The sequence below is a fragment of the Eretmochelys imbricata genome, chromosome 2 (genome assembly GCF_965152235.1).
Source record: "Eretmochelys imbricata isolate rEreImb1 chromosome 2, rEreImb1.hap1, whole genome shotgun sequence".
Classification (NCBI taxonomy): Eukaryota; Metazoa; Chordata; order Testudines; family Cheloniidae; genus Eretmochelys; species Eretmochelys imbricata.
Window position 1 is genome coordinate 60,935,785 of NC_135573.1, and position 22,919 is coordinate 60,958,703.

General features: G+C 38.2%; 1 protein-coding gene across 6 annotated transcripts in view; it reads right to left on the reverse strand.

Annotated features, from left to right (window-relative positions):
• Nucleotides 1-22,919, reverse strand: part of CSPP1 (centrosome and spindle pole associated protein 1) — a 182,784-nt gene that overhangs the window by 155,548 nt on the left and 4,317 nt on the right. For 5 of the 6 annotated variants that reach the window (XM_077810174.1, XM_077810173.1, XM_077810171.1 and 2 more), the window contains exons 2-6: nt 19,610-19,774; nt 13,698-13,809; nt 9,665-9,761; nt 1,921-2,021; nt 1,157-1,180 (exon numbers count right to left, since the gene is read on the reverse strand). In XM_077810174.1, coding sequence (XP_077666300.1) covers nt 1,157-1,180; nt 1,921-2,021; nt 9,665-9,761; nt 13,698-13,799 — 324 coding nt within the window. In that variant the 5' untranslated portion in view covers nt 13,800-13,809; nt 19,610-19,774. The remainder of the gene's footprint in view (nt 1-1,156; nt 1,181-1,920; nt 2,022-9,664; nt 9,762-13,697; nt 13,810-19,609; nt 19,775-22,919) is intronic. The other variant, XM_077810172.1, reaches the window with a different exon arrangement.

Consider the following 22,919-nt stretch of genomic DNA (forward strand, 5'->3'; position numbering starts at 1 on the left):
AATTAGGAATGGAATTAACAAGCAGTAATTCTTGCAATCAAAACACTAAATATAAAAGTAAAATAAAATGTTCTATGGATGTTTTGAATGAGAATAAAGCAATTCAATATAAAAATGAAGATTATTTTCATTATTAGAATGTTAAATTAAAATTGTATATTAATTTCAAATTAAAACAAGAATAAAAAACAGTAATTGTTTTACAAAAACTCACTGAAATTAAGGATTAAAAAGCCAGTTGTTACAGTTGCTACTGCTATATGATAATTCTGTTGTGTGCCAGTGCGGTTATTAACACTGAACATATTAAACAGTAAGAGTTAGTATTTCATATAAAAATATTCTGTAATTTGAAGCCCAACACAGAACATATTGCATTTAGTCTTTTAATGCTGCTCTTTCTACCATGGCACCCATCACTCCTTTATTAAGAAGCTTTAATTTAAAATTGGTTCAAAGGGACACCACTACATTTAAAAAAAAAAATCACAATTCTTTCCGCACCTACTATAGTTATAAGTAATGCTTAAGATTACACATAACTTAAAGAATTTGTCAAAAAACTATTTTCCTTTCCCCCCCCCGAACCGGTTTGTTTAATTTGCGCATTGGCACCAATGTTTGATGCATAGTCAGTTCCACTGTTCCCCTATGTAGTCTGTCAGTTTCACCTCACTGAAGAGACATCTATAGTAGCAAAGGAGCAGGAAGCCCCTGAAAAGTAGTTTTTATTTTTTCTTCACATACTGTACTAGTTGGGGGCTCTTTCAAAAACTTGACCAAGTTCATTAAAAAATTCTTTATGTACAAGTGCCTGCCTAATGTAATTGATGAAGACTGGGGGGCATGCTTTGTAGCAAGTCTTCTACCATAAGAAACAAACAATTGAAGAGTCAGCATGATATAGCACTGATAGCAAATGCAAAGAAGAAATCAACAAATGTTGTATAATTATATTAACAGGAAATAATAAGCATAGTATATCTTGCAATAAGCAAGCATACAGGTACTGTTAATCACAACAGCAGCACACACAAGCACACAACACGCACAAAAATCACGATTTTTTAATCCATTTCATTTGCACAAACCTGATTATAACAAAGCAAAAAGTTAATTTGGGCAGGGGAGAAAAAACATATTGCCAACACCCTACCTTTCTTTTTGCCTGTGAAATACCCTAAAAGTCAGGGAAAACAGACTATTCATAAAGTGTCTTCCATTAAAACCATTTGATTTTACCAATAATAAAACAACAATTTTTAAAAAAACCTATTTATTCAAGTATTCTAAACAAACAGGCAGGCAATGACACTAGGCACACACAGCAAAAATTACATTAAACTTGATTTTTTTCATTTAACATTTAAAATCTGATAAATTAAAACCAGATTTAAACTATTCCCCTCCCTGCCACTCCCACAAAGATAAAAATTGTGTCAAGCTTCTTCCATACAAGTTTATGTTTTAAATCATCACAGTGGTATCTCATACACTGTACTAAGTGGAACAGCAGCCTTCTTTATAATCAAATAGATAGAATTGTAAAAACATGCTGAAGAACTGAAGCACCATATTGGCTAAATGAATATTTTTACCTGAGTTATAAGATCATAATATGGGTAATAACTTATTAAGCAAATACCTGTTTGGCATGTTAAATACCCAAGAAGAGTAAAAAAAAATTAAAAATATTTTTAATCAAGTTGTATTACAGTAATTTGAAATCTCAAAACAGCAGGATCTGTGAAAGTCTAGAACACATAGCCCCTCATGGTGTTAGCATTTTAAACCACCTTTATTCTGGAAACAGGTCTCTGAAATTGTGACAGCTCAGAATGAATTCTGTCTTCTCAAAAGACTTTCATGGTGATTTTGTTTTTTGTTAAAAATCAGAGACTAATTTCAAAGAGGTTTTACCTGAGAAAGATATCGTCTATAATCTTGTCGAAGTTCCTCCTTTAGCTTATGTTTCTTTCTTTCATATTCATCTCCAAGAGGCAAACTCAAGCCATATTCATCTGTAAAGTTTAATACAATGCTTATTCACCTTCTATTAATACAAAACAGTACAAATAGGAGTTGTGTTCCTTGCTGGAAAAGATATTTTGGGCTTTTTACCAGGTAACACAAAGGGAAAAAAATGAATTATTCAAACAGTAATCATGTTAAATTATGAAAAGTAAACTGCACATTATCTTATCTTTAAAAACAATCACGCAGAAAGCATTATGAAAATGTAGTGCCTGTTTTTTTCTAATTATAAAGAGTTTTCCCCCTTTTGGTCCTTGTATTTCATTGCCTTAGAAGCAAATTTACCGCAATCTGAACTCAAAAGCATAGGTTTGCAAACATTTCTAAACAGCAATATTTTACATTACTGCGTGCAATCTCTATAATCAATATTTAATCTTGAAGCAAATCACTTCTCTTCAGGACAAATGTTAGTGTAGAAACAAAAGAATTTATTACCTGATATTTCACACTGTGCTTGTTAAGCAATATCAAATGCTTCAGAGAATGTATTTTATAACATTCTACTTGTTTAGTATGAAACTCATATATACCTGCATCAATACAATTTTGAAGAGACTCATGGCCACAAGAAGCAATGCTGTTTCTTCATTCAGCCTTTCTACTCTAAAGTTCTGAATTCTCTCTCACATCACTTAGACTATCAAATATGCTGTGACAGAGATTCATATTTAGCCCTGCTTCAAGACTGTTTTAGGATTTTGAAATTGTTACACACTAAAATATATTTGCTACACAGATTACTGTCCTCTGAAACCAAAACTGATTTTGAGAAATTAGAAACAAATATCTTTTTGCCTCAAAAGACTAATCATTATTTCACTTGGCATCTGAAGAAAATGAAGAGAGAATGGCACAAAGTTAAACTAACAGGACAAGAAACACCAAGACCTAGAGCCAAATTTTGAAGGCTTAACATTTTTATCTTCTCAGTCCATATATTTATTTACTGAGCTGAATATAATCATTCTCCTGTAAACAAAGCTTTTTATTTTCTTCCCCAGCACTATATCATTTATCATCCTTTAGTTACAATGGGGAGGGGATGGAAGATTGTTGTAAAGTATCGTTGCCAGTGATAACCTTGAAAGTATTTCGACTTCAGCATGGTCTAATTGGAGTGAGCCAGCAGACTAGAAGCAAGAAATTTTAAAATTTTATTCCCAGGTCTGTTCCTGATTTACTGTGTGGGTTTAGGCAAATCTGTTTGCCTGATTTCCATCACTTCAGTTACACCTAGTGAGGATTAGTTAACATCTATATAGTGTGTTGATACATGAAGCACTATGTAAATGTTAAGAATCGCTAATCCTGGAATACTTTAGATGGCTGATAACTCATTTTTTCATTACTATCTTTACAAAGAAGAGCAAGAAAAAAATGGCATAATGAAAGGATGCACATGATTGTCTTATGACAGTTCCAGCTGAGCCAGGTTAGGGCATAACCAATCCAGTCATAATTTGTGAGCCAATCTGCCACCTGTTAAGTATGGACTCAGAAAGAGAAGAATATCAGAACACATTTTTGTGTTTGTTATTTTCTTACTGGCATTTATAGATTTCAGTTGATGGCTGACAGAGGAGAGCTGCACAGGTGAGCTTCCATCCATAGCTGCTGGCTATTAGGAGCCATTCTGGTTCAGTTTTTATAAAATGTGGGACAGATTGGAGAGAATAAGGTAAGAGTAAGTGTTTTTTATTTAAGAAATTTTACCTCTACTCTTTTTTTTTTAAAAAGCTACACTCTTTTTAAAGCTATTCTAACCATAGTTTCCATAGAAACAACAGCCAACCAGAGAGGAATTTCAGCTGCCTGCTGTTGATTTAGATTCCTAGGGAATTTAACGTTGAATCAGCTTTTAAAAAAAAAAACAAAAAACCAGAAATGCCACAAGTAACTAGCAGCTTAGAGTAAAAAACCGAGACCTGGAAATGCCAATTTAAGAAAAAAAAGTCTATGGAATCTGGGCCTAATTCTGTTCTCACTTACAGCAGTAAATCCTCTGAAGCCAATGAAAGGTCATTAGTGTAAACCCAGTGAGAAATCATAATCTGGTCTTTTGTCCCTAAGTCTAAGGTACTGGGGCGGGAAGGTATTTAAAGTTTCATTTTATTTGTTAAAATGATATTTTGGATTATCCATCCAGAAAAACTCTGAAGAAAACATAATCACAACTGGATAGTGACCTAGGAGTTTACTACTGTTATTAATAGTTGTAGTGAGGGCCTATGCAAGGGCAGGGTGGACAGATACTCTGAAAAGAATGGTTTTGGATAGGTTTAGAACTCTTTCTTTTTACAGCAACTTGGGCGCTGAGAGGGGTAGGGGAGCAAAAATACTAAAACTATGTTTCTACTAATTTTGTGGATAGTCCTACTTTGAGTCATAGCCTTGCTCTTTCACTTTTGTTGGTATTATGTATACGGTTACTCAATATATTGTTAAAAGTCTTCTTTGTATGCAGTGGACAAACTTTGAACTGATAAAGGCAGTAATTTAAAAAAAAAGTTTAAAATGTCACATCTTCAAGTGTATTTATTTAAATAAACTTTTACAATATATATATATATATACAATATATACAATATACAATATATATATATTTTACTACTTTATATGTTATTTTTGAAATTATTAAAGCATGATTGTACTGAATAACTTCATTTTCCAAGTGACTGACAACACACTGCTAAATGCTCAAAAAAGCAAAAAGGAAAACCCCCACATCTGGCCTCTATTGCAATTTAAAGCAGCCTCAGGGTTGTTCTAAATCACATCAACTTATAATGGCCCCGCAGGCCATGTATCACCCTCACGGGACGGGGATGCATAGCATAGAGTTGATTATGTCAGCTGTATGGTAGCTGGCGTTTAAGGCAGTTTTCAGGCCACTAATCTATATTATTTAATTTTGTTTAAACAAAGTGAATACATTTTGTTACCAATCTGAGGGACTGTTTACAGAAATAAGGCACTTCAGGTCATGTGGTGTTACAGAGCTCACTACTTCTGTGCCTCATAATCTGCATGAAGCATGACAATGACAATAGCAATGACACACACTATGTTATAACTTATTCCTTTATGACATCATGCAAATATTTCTGATAAGAAGTTACATGTGAGGTGGTCAATTCCTCTAAGCTCTGGCATTATTTCACTTTCATTCTCTGGACTGGAAGCATTTCTGGTCCCCTACGAAGACTCCCCACTTCTTTTTAGTCTCCTTGCTTTTATGATTACCCCTGGAATTATAACCTCCTACAGAGAGTGTCCTCACGCTAGGTCTTCCCTCTATTCCATCACAGACCACATACAGGGACTCAGAGTCCCTGTCATGGCAGAGAAGATTCTTATCACCTCTTTGGATTACTTCTGCTAAAGGATGGACTTTGCCTTAACAATGAATCAGGAGGCTGAGTTTCCTTTTAATTGAATTAATGTATGTAACCATCCACTTTAACAAGAGTATGATTATACTATCCATTTCAGTATCTAGAATGTGAGTAATTTGATGTGCATAATTCAATTTTTTAAAATATTTTATTAAAATTTAGTTAATTTTTAATTATCTGTTGGGAGGAGGGGGTTAGGATGGGACAAAACATCACCAAGCCACAAAAATTAGTTCCCAATATCACAGCGTATGGCCCAGCTGTTGACCACAAAAAGATAGATTTTGATCTACACGTAAGTCCAGATCAACTTTATTGTTCTCCATTTTTAAACCAGAAGTATTGGCATGATTCTCAGTGGAGTTATTCCAAATTTACTTGGGTAAAAGAAAGATCAGAATCTGGCCCAAACAATCTGTTATGCCACATACAGAGGTGACAATAATATCATATGCAGACCTTGTTTTCAGTCCACTGTCTTTGTGAGCATTTTTCTCTATCATGCATAAATATAACTTCTGATCATGCTGGAACATGTAATTATTAAACAAACAATTACTGAGTTGTACCTTTTTACCCCACTACTTACTTGGACTGCATTCTTTTTCTGACATAAGAAATAGTTATTGTGTCACTGGCATTATTTTCATATTGTTACTGTAACCAATCTATAGACATTTAGGAATTTCACTGTTATGACTATACCACACCATCGTCATTAGCAGCTTCGTGGCAACAGAGGAAACATACTTCAGATGCACCTTTACCAAACACTCAAGACCCTAATACTTAAACTAAATAAAATCTTTACTAGCTCTTATCAGTACAATGCCCTCTGACAGTTGAACAGTTCTTAATCTATCCAGTGGATGGAATGGATACATGTATTAGTCAGTTCATTACAGCACATTAATAACTAATATATCTAGTGAAACTGAAGGGGCCTTGTCACAGTCATTGCGGGGAGGGGAGAAGAGTAAAATAATGAGTCCACCAGTACTCTATATTTTATGTTTCTACAGTTAAATCAATAAAACACTAATGACTATTGTAAACTAACTTATTGATCAACAACAAAAATGGCAAAAAATCTGAGACACATACTTATTCATGGGTTGTCTTCTACCCAAGTTTACCTTTGATGACTTCTGGTAGCAAGCAACACTTAATTGTCATTTTAGGTCATTCGTAGTGATGTCATTTCATATAGGGTAACATTAATGACAATAATACATAGTCCTCTGTTTTAAAATGTAGGCAAGATATTATGTTTTTGGTTTTTTAACCTCACTTTTAACACTATAATTAATGTAAAGTCAACACATGATTAAACAGACCATACTTTTATGTTCAACCCCTCCTGCATGAAATTCTGGCCCTACTGAAATCAAAGGGAGTTTTGCCGTTGACTTCAAAGGGTCCAGGATTCCACATTTTTTTTTTCAAAATTATCATTCATTCAAGCACACTTCTGGAGTCATCACAATTTGCTTGTGAGTTATTTTTTTCAGTGCTGAAATTGTCACAGTACCTATAAGAAATTAAATTTAAATAGTTTATTCACTAGTTAACATTACAATCAAGAGCTGGGGAGAGACTTGTACACTGAACACAGTCCTTCCCCGTCTCTGCTTTTTCTGTATGTGTTATCTCATACTTGTCTGTCATGTCTATTATTTAGATTATAAAATCCTCAGAGCAAGGGCCTGTCTTAAGTGTTTTCTGTTAAGCGTCTAGTACACCTGTGAGCATTACAAAAGCACTTATATTCTGAACACAGGAGTGAAATGAGAGTACTGCTCTTGCATCTACAATACACTTTAAAAACATCAATCCTCACAACACCTTTGAGATGAAGGTAAGTATCACTAACCTCATTTTATGGATTGGAAAACTGAGGGAGAGAAAGGTGAAGTGATTTCCAAAGCCACAAAATAGAGTTGGTGCTATAGCCAGGATTAGAAATACACATTCATATAATACATGGTATTTGAAATATACACCATTACTTTTCAATACTAAATATAGGTTTCATTTAGGGAACTTAACTTACCTTTAGAAATTAACAAGACCAGTTTACCTGGTTACATCTGGCACTACCTCCTTTACCATCATCTTGACAGATACCTATGCCCTGATGCCTCCACTGCACGTTACACTGTGGTGGCCCTAAAGGGTAGAACTCATTCCACATGGATCTCCTCCCAAGTTCATAAGCCCATACTTTTAAAAAATCCCTTTATCTAAGTGGTTTTGGTACTATATGCCATAAACTTTTAATTGTTTACCCATTTAAATCATTGCCATTATTAATTATTTCTGCAACACCATGAAAAGGGGCACTTCAGAAATATTATTTATTTCATCTTGAAATTAAAAATATCCTTGGGGCTTTTTGGTCTTATCAAGTCCTTACATTCTTTAAAAACACACACCGACGAAATTTCCACTGACAGCAGTGCCATCTGCTGTTTCAGCTGACATTATTAACATGCATCACTGAATAAGAACTTTTTTCTCTCTATTTTAAAGAAGCAATTTTACATCTGATTTTACTCAAACAAAAATTAGAAAATGCTAATGGCAGCATTATTGTTTCCCTGAAAGGAGGTGAAGAAAGGACATCTCCACATTCTTGACAGGGGTTTGAGGGTGTCCTCCAACTTTCCATGCTTATTCACAGTCTAAATCTCTCAGCCCATCTGATGATGTATTTACAGGAGAGTGCACAGCACAAACCATCAGTGCCACTAGGCCCAGTTCACAATTCAGTTACAACCATGTTTTTGTAACCAATTTGTGACACTTCCTTGACCACAATTTACAACAAACATGGTTTGAGTTTTGACCATTCTTCAGCTTTTTTCTTTCAAAGTAGTCGGTGAACAATTGTAATTGTAATGTAGTACCCAACATACTGCCTAACCTTGTTTGTTACATTCTGGGGTAACCAGAGCAGCTGCTATGTAGCACTTCAGCAAGGGATATGACTGTCCAAAAGAAAAACACAAAGAGCAACATCAGCAGCACAGATGGCAATGTACTTTGAGATCTCTTACCACAAGCAAGGTTAGGGGGTCCATACACAATGCAAAAAGTGTTCTGAACCAATCTCAGAAACACAGTCACATGCCAAATAAGGCATCTGGCAAGGGTGAAACTGTTAGCTGCAATGTTTAGTAACTTAGTGTTAACCCGATGGTGTGCACACACAAACCATAGCCAAAATTTTCACACTCAACTGCCCAAATGTAAGCTTTTACACAAATAGCCTGATATTTCAAAGATGATGAACATCCTCAGCTGTCATTATCTTCAATTAAAGTTGTAGGCACCTGACACCTTTGAGAATCAAGCCGTTTATTTAAGAGCCTACATATTGACTTAAGAGCAGTTTGAAAGTCCCCCAAATTTGAAAGTCTTGTCCCATGTTTAAAGTTAACCATGTTACTAACTGGTTACAAAGTTAAAATTGTAATGTGGAAAGGGCATAATTGATCGTGGTAGGCTGGGGGGCAGTTATTTAAATAACATGAGGTATTGCTTGCTCCCAGAAATTCAACGTTTCCTTTGTTAGCAGTCCTTGCCAACCCAAAGAGTGAGACACTGTAGTCATCTAGACGTATGTCAGACTTGGAACCTTTGCCTTGTTAGGCTTCTCAGGAGATTTAGTCTATTTGTTTGAGTTCCTATCAGCCATGCCATGGTGACAGGACAAAACCTTATCCCAAGAGGCTGACAGAAAAAGCATCTTGTTTCTCTAGCTCCAAGCTCAGATGCAGAACTTCCGGCAGGAAGCTGAAGGGGCGATCCACCTGAAATGCTATCCCAATATACAGTTTTCTTCCAGCAACCCGGAAAACAATAAAGACAGACACAAACCCTCTCTCAAAGTCTGGCAAATGGACATTAGCTCAAGACACAAAAAGAGCTCTGTGTAAGCTTGAAAATTTGTCACTCTCACCAACAGAAGTTGACCCAATAAAAGATATTACTTCACCAGCTTGTTTCTATAAAAAAAAAAACTGAGTTAACCTTAACTTTGAGGTCAAATGCAACCTCAAAAAACTCAAGATGTTTAAAAGGATATAAACACTAAGTCCCTGAATTATTGTGATGCTCCTATAATTAAGAGTCCAAAGAATTCATTTTTTCTAAGTTGTGCAAAGATCTCTAAGATAGCACTTCACTATATACACCTAAAAATGATATGTATTAAAGACATATCATACCTAGAAAATAGTTCTGTTGACTGTTTGGTGGTATATTTTCTTTAGCCATAGAGATTAACACTTTGCTGGTCTCAGAAAGCTTCTCTGCACCTTTGCTCTGAAAAGAAAAAAATGTATGTCTTTGCAAGAATAGATAAGGGAAATAGCCATAACATACTTGAAATAACATTATTTAACTTTTGACTGCAAAAAAGGGTTTTGGTTATTTAATACATTTAATAGACAGTATATTTCACGGATATTAAAAAGTAGCTCCTGTATTAATGCAATAATTACTCTGCTACATTTGATCTCCAACAGCACTTCAAATTGATTATGTGGTCAAATTGACTCACAGGGATTTCATAGCTATCCATGCTCTGTATTTTTCCCTCAAGAGATCTGATCCACCTTACTTGGCACCAAGACTAGTCATCTGCTAAATCAGTGGTTTTCAACTGTTTTTCCTTTTCGGACCCCTAAAAAAATGTGAATGGAGGTGTGAACTCCTTTAGAAATCTTAGTCTGTGGAACCCCAGAGGTCCACGGGCCACAGATTGAAAACTACTGTGCCAAATGAGTATCTGGGCATTGTGGGTCAAGTCCAGACCAGTGTCTCCACTGTTTGCCCACACCCACCCAAACAGTTAAACAGGAATGGCTCGTTCATCTCACCCCACTCCTTGGAGCTGCTCTGAACAGCAGTTAGGCACCAACTTTAGGGGAGGCAAAGATGAAAGCCTGCCTCCTCTCAGCACCCTGAAAATGAAGCTATTATAGAAAATCACGGGTACATAGTCATGCAAGAAAACACGAGGACCATGCAAGAGACACCAGGAAGAGGGAATAAGATTATAAGGGGTGAAAAAAGAAGTAGGAAACACAGCAAAGAGACAAATTGAAGAGTGGCACAGGACAGCAGGCAGGGGAAGGGGAGGAATAAATACAGGATTGGTGAACTGCAAAAAAAGCGTATTCTAGAAGCAGGAACTCTAACTAACCTTCCCCCACCATCCCAGAAAAAGAGTCCCAGGTTAGGTGAACAGGAACCTAAAAATCAACTGCAGGCAGGATAATGGGATGCATGAGATGGAAAGGAAAGTTTAATTAGAAGTAATCTACTTAACTTTAAAGTAGGGCTTGTGTTTGAGGTTCATTGGCTACCAATTCAATAAGCACCAAAAATTATTAGACTTGGTAACTGAAAGACAGTCAACAGCCCCACCCCAAACTAATTTTTGCATCCCCCTTTGAAAGTGAAAAGCAATGAATTCCCTCCATTTGAAATATTGCTTGAGGGAAGTGAGAGACAAACCCCTCCCACAAAGACTAAATTAAATCTTTGTCTCAGAACATGATTTGAGACACATTTAGCCAAGCATATTCGTTCAAGACTGCAGTCAATTAGTATTGAAATTTATCATGCTGATGTGTGGATTATTTCCGAGTGTTCTGCAGACAGTAGCTGTAACCTGTGTATTTGTAATTAAATACTACTAGTTAACAAAATGGAAGACTCTCTCTGATCACACATGTCATTTTGAACAATAAAAGTGCTTATAAACTTTTTGAAATTTTACTTCAATTTCAACACTGCAATACTTGGGTTGGCAACATCCATAATGGAATGTTTATTTGTGAACAAAACAATCTCCAAACATACCCAAACCACAACCCACCCCCAAACATCTGCCCAGATATGTTTTGCAGTGTGCCCTAGATATCAATATGCAGATAGGTAGGATAGCAAATTCCAAAGTCTCAATCTGACTCAGAGGAAGTCTTACCAGCAACTCTTTCTCTTACATACTGAAGAAGGTAGGCAAGTCCCCAAGCCAGTTAGGGCTTTATAGGTCAGAACCAACAGGTGCACACATACAGTGCTGACTAACCAAAACCTTCTCTTCATCAAGGGCATGATTCAGGATAGCTAGGACAGAGTCATAGAAATCATAGGAAAGCATAAAACTTTCTCCATGTAAGTACTCCCATTACTGAGCAAATTAAGGTGATCTGCAAGATTATCAGATCTTTATAGCTTTAGAATTAGGTGCATAGCACTCAAACAGGGCCAGGGGTATGCCAGCCCAAGTTTTTAAAGAGAACCTTCTTCCATATGTAGCCCCAGTCTCAAATCACATTATAAGCACCAGTGAAAAGCTAGCAAAGTTGTCAACAGGGGTAAGGCAAGTCTTTAGTTTTCTGACCCTTTCCAAAATATTAAGAACATAAGAACGGCCATACTGGGTCTACCAAAGGTCCATCAAACCCAGCATCCTGTCCTCTGACAGTGGCCAATGGCAGGTGCCCCGGGGAAATGAACAGACAGGTTATCATCAAGTCATCCATGCCCTGTCACCCAATCTCAGCTTCTGGCAAACAGAGGCTAGGGACACCATTCCTGCCCGTCCTGGCTAATAGCCATTGATGGACCTATCTTCCATGAATCTATCTAGTTCCCTTTTGAACCCCGCAATAGTATTGGCCTTCACAACACCCTCTGGCAAGGAGTTCCAGAGGTTGACAGTGCCTTGCGTGAAAAAATACTTTCTTGTGTTTGTTTTAAACCTGCTACCTATTAATTTCATTTGGTGGCTCCTTGTTCTTGTATTATGAGAAGAAGTAAATAACACTTCCTTATTTACTTTCTCTATACCAGTCATGATTTTAATAAACCTCTATCATATCCCCCCTTAGTCGCCTCTTTTCTAAGCTGAAAAGTCCCAGTCTTATTAATCTCTCCTCATACGGAAGCCGTTCTATACCCCTAATCATTTTTGTAGCCCTTTTCTGAACCTTTTCCAATTCCAATACATCTTTTTTGACATGGGGCGACCACATCTGCACACAGTATTCAAGATGTGGGGGTACCATGGATTCATATAGAAGCAATATGATATTTTCTGTCTTATTATCTATCCCTTTCTTGATGATTCCCAAATCCCTTTCTTGATGATTGTATGTGTTTGGAAACTTTTGAGCAATATTGGTGGAAAAACATATTTATTGGACATCCTCCCATAGGTACCTGCATGTTCCAGCTCATATCATCATTCAGATGCATTTCTAACAATGAATTCAGCCCTACTCTTGCAAACACATGTATGTGCATAATTTTACTCATGTGAGAAGGCCCACTGATGTCAATGAGACTACTCATGTCAGTAAAGTTATGCACATGTTTAAATATTTGCAAGACTGGGGACTTTATCAGTACTTTTTACAAGAAAAAATACTTTTGATACCTCATGGAGTCTCGATGCTGCAATGCTAAATACAACTTCTTGACAACACAGGGGGGTTTCTCTATTTTGAAATAATTCTGAAGTATCGTTTAAGTGAAAAGTTTTTGAATAAATAGTGACAATCCCTGATTATGATAATCTGTACAAAAATAAAACAGTAAATAAATTTCACATGGCAAAAACACTAAGAAAATTTACCTATGACTATATTTTTTAAATAGAGCAAAAAAAAATTTGACATTGTTTAGTGTGGTTCTAAATAAACAGCAAATACCTGAGACACAAAATACTCAAAAATATATCATAGTAATAATGAAGAAACTATCAAGTTAAAAATTTAATATTTTTAGCGTTATTACCTGCGGTCTGAATAGTACCTTACTGAACTGACCATTAAAAATTATTTATTTACCTATTTGTTCATTCTATTTGTATTGTTTATTTTTTGTATTCTTTAAGCTTGGATAATGAAAGCAAACTAATTCATTTCAAGGCAATTTTACTTTGAGGTTCTGATGTATGAGAGCAATACTTGGGTTGGCTTCCATTTGAATTTAGAAAACTTTTATACTGGTCTTCACATTTGTGAATATTTATTTAAAAGTTAAATGTGGTGGCAAATTTGATTTGACAGTGTCCCTATAAGCATAGATGTAAAATAATTTCTAATGGGTCTTTCTGCAACAGGTAACTCAGTAATACAATAGCTTTATAAAGAAGAAACTCTTATCAGTACAATAGAAGCAGACTTAAACCAAGATTCCAACAATAAAACCGTTTGAAATAGGAAAATAATGTAGTAGTCTTACCCTTATCTCCATATAAGGAGGATCATTTTCAAGTTCTGCTTTGTCTTGTGCCAACTTGGCCTTTTGATCTTCAATAAACTGGTCTAAATCATTTGCCATCATTTCTTCAATTCTAGGAAAGATACATATCATTGTACTAATATGGTTCCTCTTCAGTATAGGCAGAAATTTACACTCAGTTAAACTATTAATAGCCTTAATCAACTCAAGTTTAGTCATCAAATTACTGCATCGATCTGCCTAAGAGGTGCAAACGTTAAAAAATTGTAAAAGACAACCTCCGCCCTAGAGATATCTGATCTAAAATGTTGCAGCCTTTGAAATTTCTCTTCAGAGAGAAATTAAGATTCCAAAAGACAGTCCCAATAATTTTTCAAATATAGATTATTCTATTCTCTTTTAAAAGATTTTTCTTTAACAAAATAATTTAATCCAGTAAGAGAACAATAATGAGCAGCTCCTAAATATGACAGATTTTCAACTGCTAAAATCGCTGAAAAGAATATTTAGCACTGATTAGTTTAGCAGTTTAAATTGGGAATTAGATCAGAGGAATGCCATGTCCTCCCACATTTTCCACCTATAGGAGGAGGGGAGAAAAACATCAAAATTACTAGCCAAAATAATGCAAAGGAGTAGGGAAAGAGACCCATTATAGAGCCTATAGTTGATATGATGCATTATAATTGTATTGTGTTCCAATAACTGATTATTTTATGAGCAATGAAACTCCAGTTCACTGTTGTTGCTTTAAACCTCAATCCTGCAATCACTTACACATGCTTAACTTCAAGCACATGCATAAATGTTTTCAAGTTTGGGACCTTAATATGATCGATAAGCAAAGTGCCCAACTTTTTTAAATGTTGTTACTAGTTTTGCAGAAATAGCTTTATAACTTAATACCCTATAAACCCTGATTCCCAACAAAGTCAGTGGAACTACTTGCATGAGTAAAGGTTAGCAGGAATTTCACCTCAAGTGCAGTTTATTAATTGGCTCCCTTTTCATACTTTGCTTTTATTTAGATATCATAAAATTATAAGTTTTGTAGATCAAGAGAAGGCTTCCAATTATTTCCCCACACACACCCCCAGTGTCTGTCTTGTCAATTTAGTTGTTAGCACCTCAGAGCAGGGACCTTCTTTGACTTCATGTTAGTACAATGTCTATTTAGTACATAAGTTTCAGAGTAACAGCCGTGTTAGTCTGTATTCGCAAAAAGAAAAGGAGTACTTGTGGCACCTTAGAGACTAACCAATTTATTTGAGCATGAGCTTTCGTGAGCTACAGCTCACTTCATCAGATGCATACCGTGGAAACTGCAGCAGACTTTATATATACACAGAGAATATGAAACAATACCTCCTCCCACCCCACTGTCCTGCTGGTAATAGCTTATCTAAAGTAATCATCAGGTTAGGCCATTTCCAGCACAAATCCAGGTTTTCTCACCCTCCACCCCCCCACACAAATTCACTCTCCTGCTGGTGATAGCCCATCCAAAGTGACAACTCTTTACACAATGTGCATGATAATCAAGTTAGGCCATTTCCTGCACAAATCCACAGAGGTCTCCCTACCAACACTACAGAAAGAAGGATTCTAGGTGTACTCCTCCTGAAGGTCGAAACAGCAGACTGGACTTCTACATAGAGTGCTTCCGCCGACGTGCACGGGCTGAAATTGTGGAAAAGCAGCATCACTTGCCCCATAACCTCAGCCATGCGGAACGCAATGCCATCCACAGCCTCAGAAACAACTCTGACATCATAATCAAAAAGGCTGACAAAGGAGGTGCTGTTGTCATCATGAATAGGTCGGAATATGAACAAGAGGCTGCTCGGCAGCTCTCCAACACGAGTTTCTACAAGCCATTACCCTATGATCCCACTGAGAGTTACCAAAAGCAACTACAGCATTTGCTCAAGAAACTTCCTGAAAAAGCACAAGATCAAATCCGCACAGACACACCCCTAGAACCCCGACCTGGGATATTCTATCTACTACCCAAGATCCATAAACCTGGAACTCCTGGGCACCCCATCATTTCAGGCATTGGCACCCTGACAGCAGGATTGTCTGGATATGTAGACTCCCTCCTCAGGCCCTACGCTACCAGCACTCCCAGCTACCTTCGAGACACCACTGACTTCCTGAGGAAACTTCAATCCATCGGTGATCTTCCTGATAACACCATCCTGGCCACTATGGATGTAGAAGCCCTCTACACCAACATTCCACACAAAGATGGACTACAAGCCGTCAGGAACACTATCCCCGATAATGTCACGGCTAACCTGGTGGCTGAACTTTGTGACTTTGTCCTTACCCATAACTATTTCACATTTGGGGACAATGTATACCTTCAGATCAGCGACACTGCTATGGGTACCCGCATGGCCCCACAGTATGCCAACATTTTTATGACTGATTTAGAACAACGCTTCCTCAGCTCTCGTCCCCTAAAGCCCCTACTCTACTTGCGCTATATTGATGACATCTTCATCATCTGGACCCAGGGAAAAGAAGCCCTTGAGGAATTCCACCATGATTTCAACAATTTCCATCCCACCACCAACCTCAGCCTGGTCCAGTCCACACAAGAGATCCACTTCCTGGACACTACAGTGCTAATAAACAATGGTCACATAAACACCACCCTATACCGGAAACCTACTGACCGCTATTCCTACCTGCATGCCTCCAGCTTTCACCCTGACCACACCACACGATCCATCGTCTACAGCCAAGCTCTGCGATACAACCGCATTTGCTCCAACCCCTCAGACAGAGACAAACACCTACAAGATCTCTGTCAAGCTTTCTTACAACTACAATACCCACCTGCGGAAGTAAAGAAACAGATTGATAGAGCCAGAAGAGTTCCCAGAAGTTACCTACTACAGGACAGGCCTAACAAAGAAAATAACAGAACGCCACTAGCCGTCACCTTCAGCCCCCAACTAAAACCCCTCCAACGCATTATTAAGGATCTACAACCTATCCTAAAGGATGACCCAACACTCTCACAAATCTTGGGAGACAGGCCAGTCCTTGCCTACAGACAGCCCCGCAACCTGAAGCACATACTCACCAACAACCACATACCACACAACAGAACCACTAACCCAGGAACTTATCCTTGCAACAAAGCCCGTTGCCAATTGTGCCCACATATCTATTCAGGGGACACCATCACAGGGCCTAATAACATCAGCCACACTATCAGAGGCTCGTTCACCTGCACATCCACCAATGTGATTTATGCCATCATGTGCCAGCAATGCCCCTCTGCCATGTACATTGGTCAAACTGGACAGGCTCTACGTAAAAGAATAAATGGACACAAATCAGATGTCAAGAATTATAACATTCATAAACCAGTCGGAGAACACTTCAATCTCTCTGGTCACACAATCACAGACATGAAGGTCGCTATCTTAAAACAAAAAAACTTCAAATCCAGACTCCAGCGAGAAACTGCTGAATTGGAATTCATTTGCAAATTGGATACTATTAATTTAGGCTTAAATAGAGACTGGGAGTGGCTAAGTCATTATGCAAGGTAGCCTATTTCCTCTTGTTTTTTCCTACCCCACCCCCCCCCACCAGACGTTCTGGTTTAACTTGGATTTAAACTTGGAGAGTGGTCAGTTTGGATGAGCTATTACCAGCAGGAGAGTGAGTTTGTGTGTGTATGGGGGTGGGTTTTTGGAGGGGGGTGAGGGAGTGAGAGAACCTGGATTTGTGCAGGAAATGGCCTAACTTGATTATCATGCACATTGTGTAAAGAGTTGTCACTTTGGATGGGCTATCACCAGCAGGAGAGTGAATTTGTGTGGGGGGGTGGAGGGTGAGAAAACCTGGATTTGTGCTGGAAATGGCCTAACCTGATGATTACTTTAGATAAGCTATTACCAGCAGGACAGTGGGGTGGGAGGAGGTATTGTTTCATATTCTCTGTGTATATATAAAGTCTGCTGCAGTTTCCACGGTATGCATCTGATGAAGTGAGCTGTAGCTCACGAAAGCTCATGCTCAAATAAATTGGTTAGTCTCTAAGGTGCCACAAGTACTCCTTTTCTATTTAGTACATAGCAGCCCTGATCTCAGTTGGGGCCTCTACGCAGGGGTGCTGGAACATGTTTTATAGTGGGTGTGCTGAGAGCCATTGAACCAAACTGTAAACCCTGTATATAATGGACACCATCTCAAGCCAGGGGGTGTGGCAGCACCCCCCGCCTCTAGTTCCAGCATCTATGCCTTTAAGTAGTATCAAAATACAAATTCAAATAGGTCAAATTCATGACAATGAAGTTACAGGTGAGATGAGTTTGGCCCAGTAGTTAGAAGTTAGTAAATTCTTCAATATGATTTTAAATGACATTCTATCTAAATAAAAGCAGAGTATGAAAAGAATGACAATGAACTGCATACAAGGCCAAATCCTGCTAATCTTTACTTATGCAAGTAGTTCCACTGACTGTGTTGGGAGTAAGGGTTTATAAGGTTAAGTCTATAAAGAGTACACATAAATGGTACTTCAAACTAAGGTGATAATTACAATCCCAAATCCTTCAACCATTATTCATGTGTTTAATTTTAATCACTTTAGTAGCCCCTTTGAAGTCAAAGGAGCTACTTAAGGGAGTAAAATTAAGCATGTGGGTAAGTGTTTGCAGTATCTGGGCCTAAGTATGAATTGCACAGAATTCACTTTGTAAGCTTACTGTTGAAACTATACTAGCAGAGACATAAAATGAACATACCCCCTTTCCCACACTCAACAGGGGGATGTAAGCAGTGCTCTGAAGGAAGAATGGGGGATATGAGAGCGCATGCGCTCCAAGAAAGCGACTGCCCCCTCATGTCCGCCATCCACCATCTTCCCGCTGGCTGGGGATAGGAGACCAGGTTAGCTGCTTTGCTCTCTCACCCTATCCATCCCCATACCTAGAATCAAAAGTGAGCTGAAACCTAGTGGTGGGCCTAAGCAGGTCCACCCCAAAGTACTTGTGACAAAGTGGGAGCTCTTTAACCCCACACTGCACCCAATTAAATGCCTGGAATGTCAGAACAGGTAAAGGAGATACAGCACCCCTTCCCAGTGTTAAATTAATAAAGTTGTGACCTTCCACTTAAATCCATCCCACATGCAGAGCACTACAAATCTGTATCCACGGATACAGATGGGGATATCCGCGGACCATGTTTGCGGATCGTGGATCAGATGCAGATACAAATTTTGTATCTGAGCAGGGCTCTACCCATGTGTCCATCATTTATTTGCCTGCACATACTGATCGAAGGGCCAAGAGAGTTTAAAAAATGGGCAAAGCCTAAAGGGGTGAGATGCAATGTGGTTAAACAAAAAACACATTTGGAGAGAAAAATATGAAATGAGAAGAGATAGTTGGAAAGTGACAATGCAGAAAGAAATCACTGCAAAAAAATGAAATGTATGTGCAGTGTGATGTGATAGCAAATAAATATTGACTCCTGAGTTACAGTAAAATCTTAGGAAAAAGCAATTGCATTAAATATATAATGTTATTCTTTAATTAGCATTGTAAAAATATTAGGCGGTTCTCATAAAGGAGGCAGTCCTGGGACAGCCCAGTTGTCTTTCTACTGATATAGGTCAATCAATTCTGAAAATAAATTCCGCATCTGTTTGTCCTAAATCCTTAATCTCATTAGTTTTGCATACTGATAAAGTCAAAGGATAAAAGTAACGTGAAGAGAACACATGTTCCCAGCCACATACTTATATTATATTCAGCCTTGCAACACTACAGAAGGATCACTGAATCACAAAAGTTATTTTGAATGGAAAAAGTAACCTTTCATGGTAAGCACCCTACTATTCCATGTTTGCTCACACCAGCTATCTATTGCAGCATACTCACTTGCAAGAATACCAACGCAGTGCCAGTCATGCACCAAAAGAAGTCTCATTCGACTGTGGCAATTGAATTTCTGACCTTCACTTAGATTAGCATATATAAACACTGGGATTGTTTCCAAAAGAGTTCTGTTTCAAGTAACAGCACAATAGTATGATGATGCCAAACCTGGTTCAAGAGATTTTAAAAATTGGTAAGTGGATGTTGGTAAGCTCTAATGCAGATAATATGAACACACTAATTTTTTTTACTTTCTAGCAGAGATTGCTGAAAAGCATCATGAAGAATTACAAAACAAAGATAAGGTATCTATTCAGTATTCAACTGAAAGTGAAGAAAGCTCAAACTCCACCCTGAGTAAAACAAATTAATCAAAACATACTAGCATTGTTGATTCAGGATGCCATCTTTCACGTGGCTAAAAAGGCAAGGAAGGCTGACAGAAATTGGCTGGGGAAATAATTAGATGTTTTATAGCTCACTCCTTTTTCCTTGGTAGACCTTTTTAAAAATGTGCATGAATTCATAAGCCCTGTGAAAGAAGCACGAGAGCCAACTGCCAAACAAATTATTAGAAAGGATTTGTTATACAGGAAAAAAAAAAAAGGGTGCAAGGAGAGAGAAAAGGGGAAGAATAGGAGAAAACATGAAGTTTACTTGTACTTCAAAAGCAAACGATTAACATTTTGAGGGTTGTTGTATACATTGGTTCAGAAAATATTTTTGCTTAATAAAAATGTGAATGATTTATTTCTATTCAATTTTGTGATCTATAGTAGCAGCTTAAGAGGTCATCTCATTTTTAATAGTTTCTGGCTTTTTAGTTCAAAACCACAGAAAAAGCACCCAATTTCATTTTTTCAGCATTCAATTTTTTTTTTCAAGAAAAATTTAGAAACTAGCCAAAAGATATCAAAGTAAATTACTTTCTGAACAGGGATGCTGTGAGGATTAAAGGGACATCCTCAACATGCAAATCATACTTTCATCTGAAAATGTTTCTTCTAGAATTATAAATAACCCCTTAGGCCCCAATCCTGCAAAGAATTTTGTGGGTGTTAAACCCCTAAAATCATACGGAGCTCCATTAACCTCAGTTGGGCTCCATGTGGTTTACAGAGATCCCCAAATAGAGCTTATTCTGGTATTAGGACCACAAATTACTATAATTCACATATACTAGAGAAAAAAATCATCTTTCTTTTTTCCCATTTAATTTGTGCATTTGACAGCACTTTGTGTATCACCATTTTCACTGTTTTGTTGACCACACACACACACTTTTCTAGACCCTTCAGGAAGGTTATTACTAGTAAAAGCAGCAGAGCCGAAAATGAAGCAGCAGCAATCACCAGGCAGCTGTGTGCAGAGCAAAAGGCAGAGCTGGGAGATTGGGATCTGAGCATACTTGGTGGTGTTGCTCTCAGGCCCAACCAAAAACCCTTCTAAACATAAACCAGGGAAGGAGAAAACCTGTAACAATTTTTAAAGGAATTTTTTAAAATATATTTCAGAAGATAGTATTTAAAGGATACTCTTATAAAAATTATTTTCTGATAGCATACACCTATGCCTCTCAGATATATCAGCTAGAGTGTTTCCCTTCTTGATTATTTTCTTGTTCTCTGCTCTACGTTATGCTTTATATATCTCTAAATTGCACTCCACTAGTTGACTCTTTAATTATCATTAGGTATCACTTATGCAAATTTCCTTTTTTAGATGTTAACATGTTTTGCTCTTTGGTAAACTAAATGTTACGCTGAGTTACGTTTTTTTAGCACTTCAGAGAAGCATTGCACTATATAAGTGTTAAGTATTATGTTAAGTGCTGCTAGGTTTAGTTATTGACTAAAAAAAACGTAACTCAGTGTAACATTTAGTTTACCGAAGAGCAAAACATGTTAACATCTAAAAAAGGAAATTTGCATAAGTGATACCTAATGATAATTACAGAGTCAACTAGTGGAGTGCAATTTAGAGATATATAAAGCATGACACAGAGCAGAGAAAAGAAAATAATCAAGAAGGGAAACACTCTTGCTGATTTTCCTTCTAACAGCTAAGCAGCTAAGGTCCCAACTCTCCAATCTGATCCTAATTTTACTTAAGTAGTCCTACTGATTTCAATAGGACTACACATTAAAATTAAGCATGGGCACACATCTATGCAGGACTGGTGCCTAAACATGATTCACTATACTAAGGGCTTGGCTACACTTGTGAGTTACAGCGTAATAAAGGAGCCCCGGGAGCCCTAGCTCACTAACTGTCCACACTGGCAAGGCATGTAGAGCGCTCGGTCTTTGCGGCTACAGCGCTGCTGGTACTCCACCTCGGTGGATGGAATAATGTTTGCTGCACCACTGCTGGAGCACCGCAGCACCAGTGTGGATGCCCTGGTCTGTTATTGCACTGTGATCGGCCTCCAGAAGTATTCCACAATGCCTGTTCTAGCCACTCTGGTCATCACTTTGAACTCTACTGCCCTGCCCTCAGGTGACCAACCGTCAGACCCGCCCTTTAAATTCTCTGGGAATTTTGAAAATCCCCTTCCTGTTGGCTCAGCCAGGCATGGAGTGCTCTCAGCAAATCTTTCCAAGTGACCATGCCTCCATGCACCAGGCAAGCCCCCGTATGGAGCAATGGCAAGGTGCTGGACCTCATCAGTGTTTGGGGTGGGGGGAGGAAGCTGTCCAGTCTCAGCTGCGCTCCAGCTGCAGGAATTATGATATCTTCAGGCAGATATCAAGGGCCATGCTGGAGAGGGGCCATGACCGGGACGCACTGAAGTGCAGGGTTAAAGTGAAGGAGCTGCAGTATGCCTACCGCAAAGCCCAAGAGGCAAACAGCCGCTCCGGTGCTGCCCCCACGACCTGCCGTTTTTACAAAGAGCTGGACGCGATACCTAGGGGCGACCCCACCTCCATGCCGAGTACCACCATAGACACCTCAGAGGCCAGTGCAACAAGGCAGGAGAAGGAGGAGGAGCAGCAAAGCAGGAGCGAGGGTGCTCTGGTGGAGGAAGATACCCCAGAATCCTTAGACGCATGCAGCCAGGAGCTGTTCTCAAGCCAGAAGGAAGGTAGCCAGTCGTGGCGGCCGGCACTTGAAGAAGGACAAACACCAGAGGAGGTTCCCGGTAAGCGGCTTTTATTTTGGGAAAGAAATTATTCAGTGTGGGCTCTTGGGACGAGGAGGGTTAGGGCTGCATGCATGCCTAGATGCGGAATAGGGCATTGATATGCTCTCTCACATCACGGTAATCAGCCTCGGTGATCCCTTCAAAGGTCTCAGCCAGAACTTGGGCAAT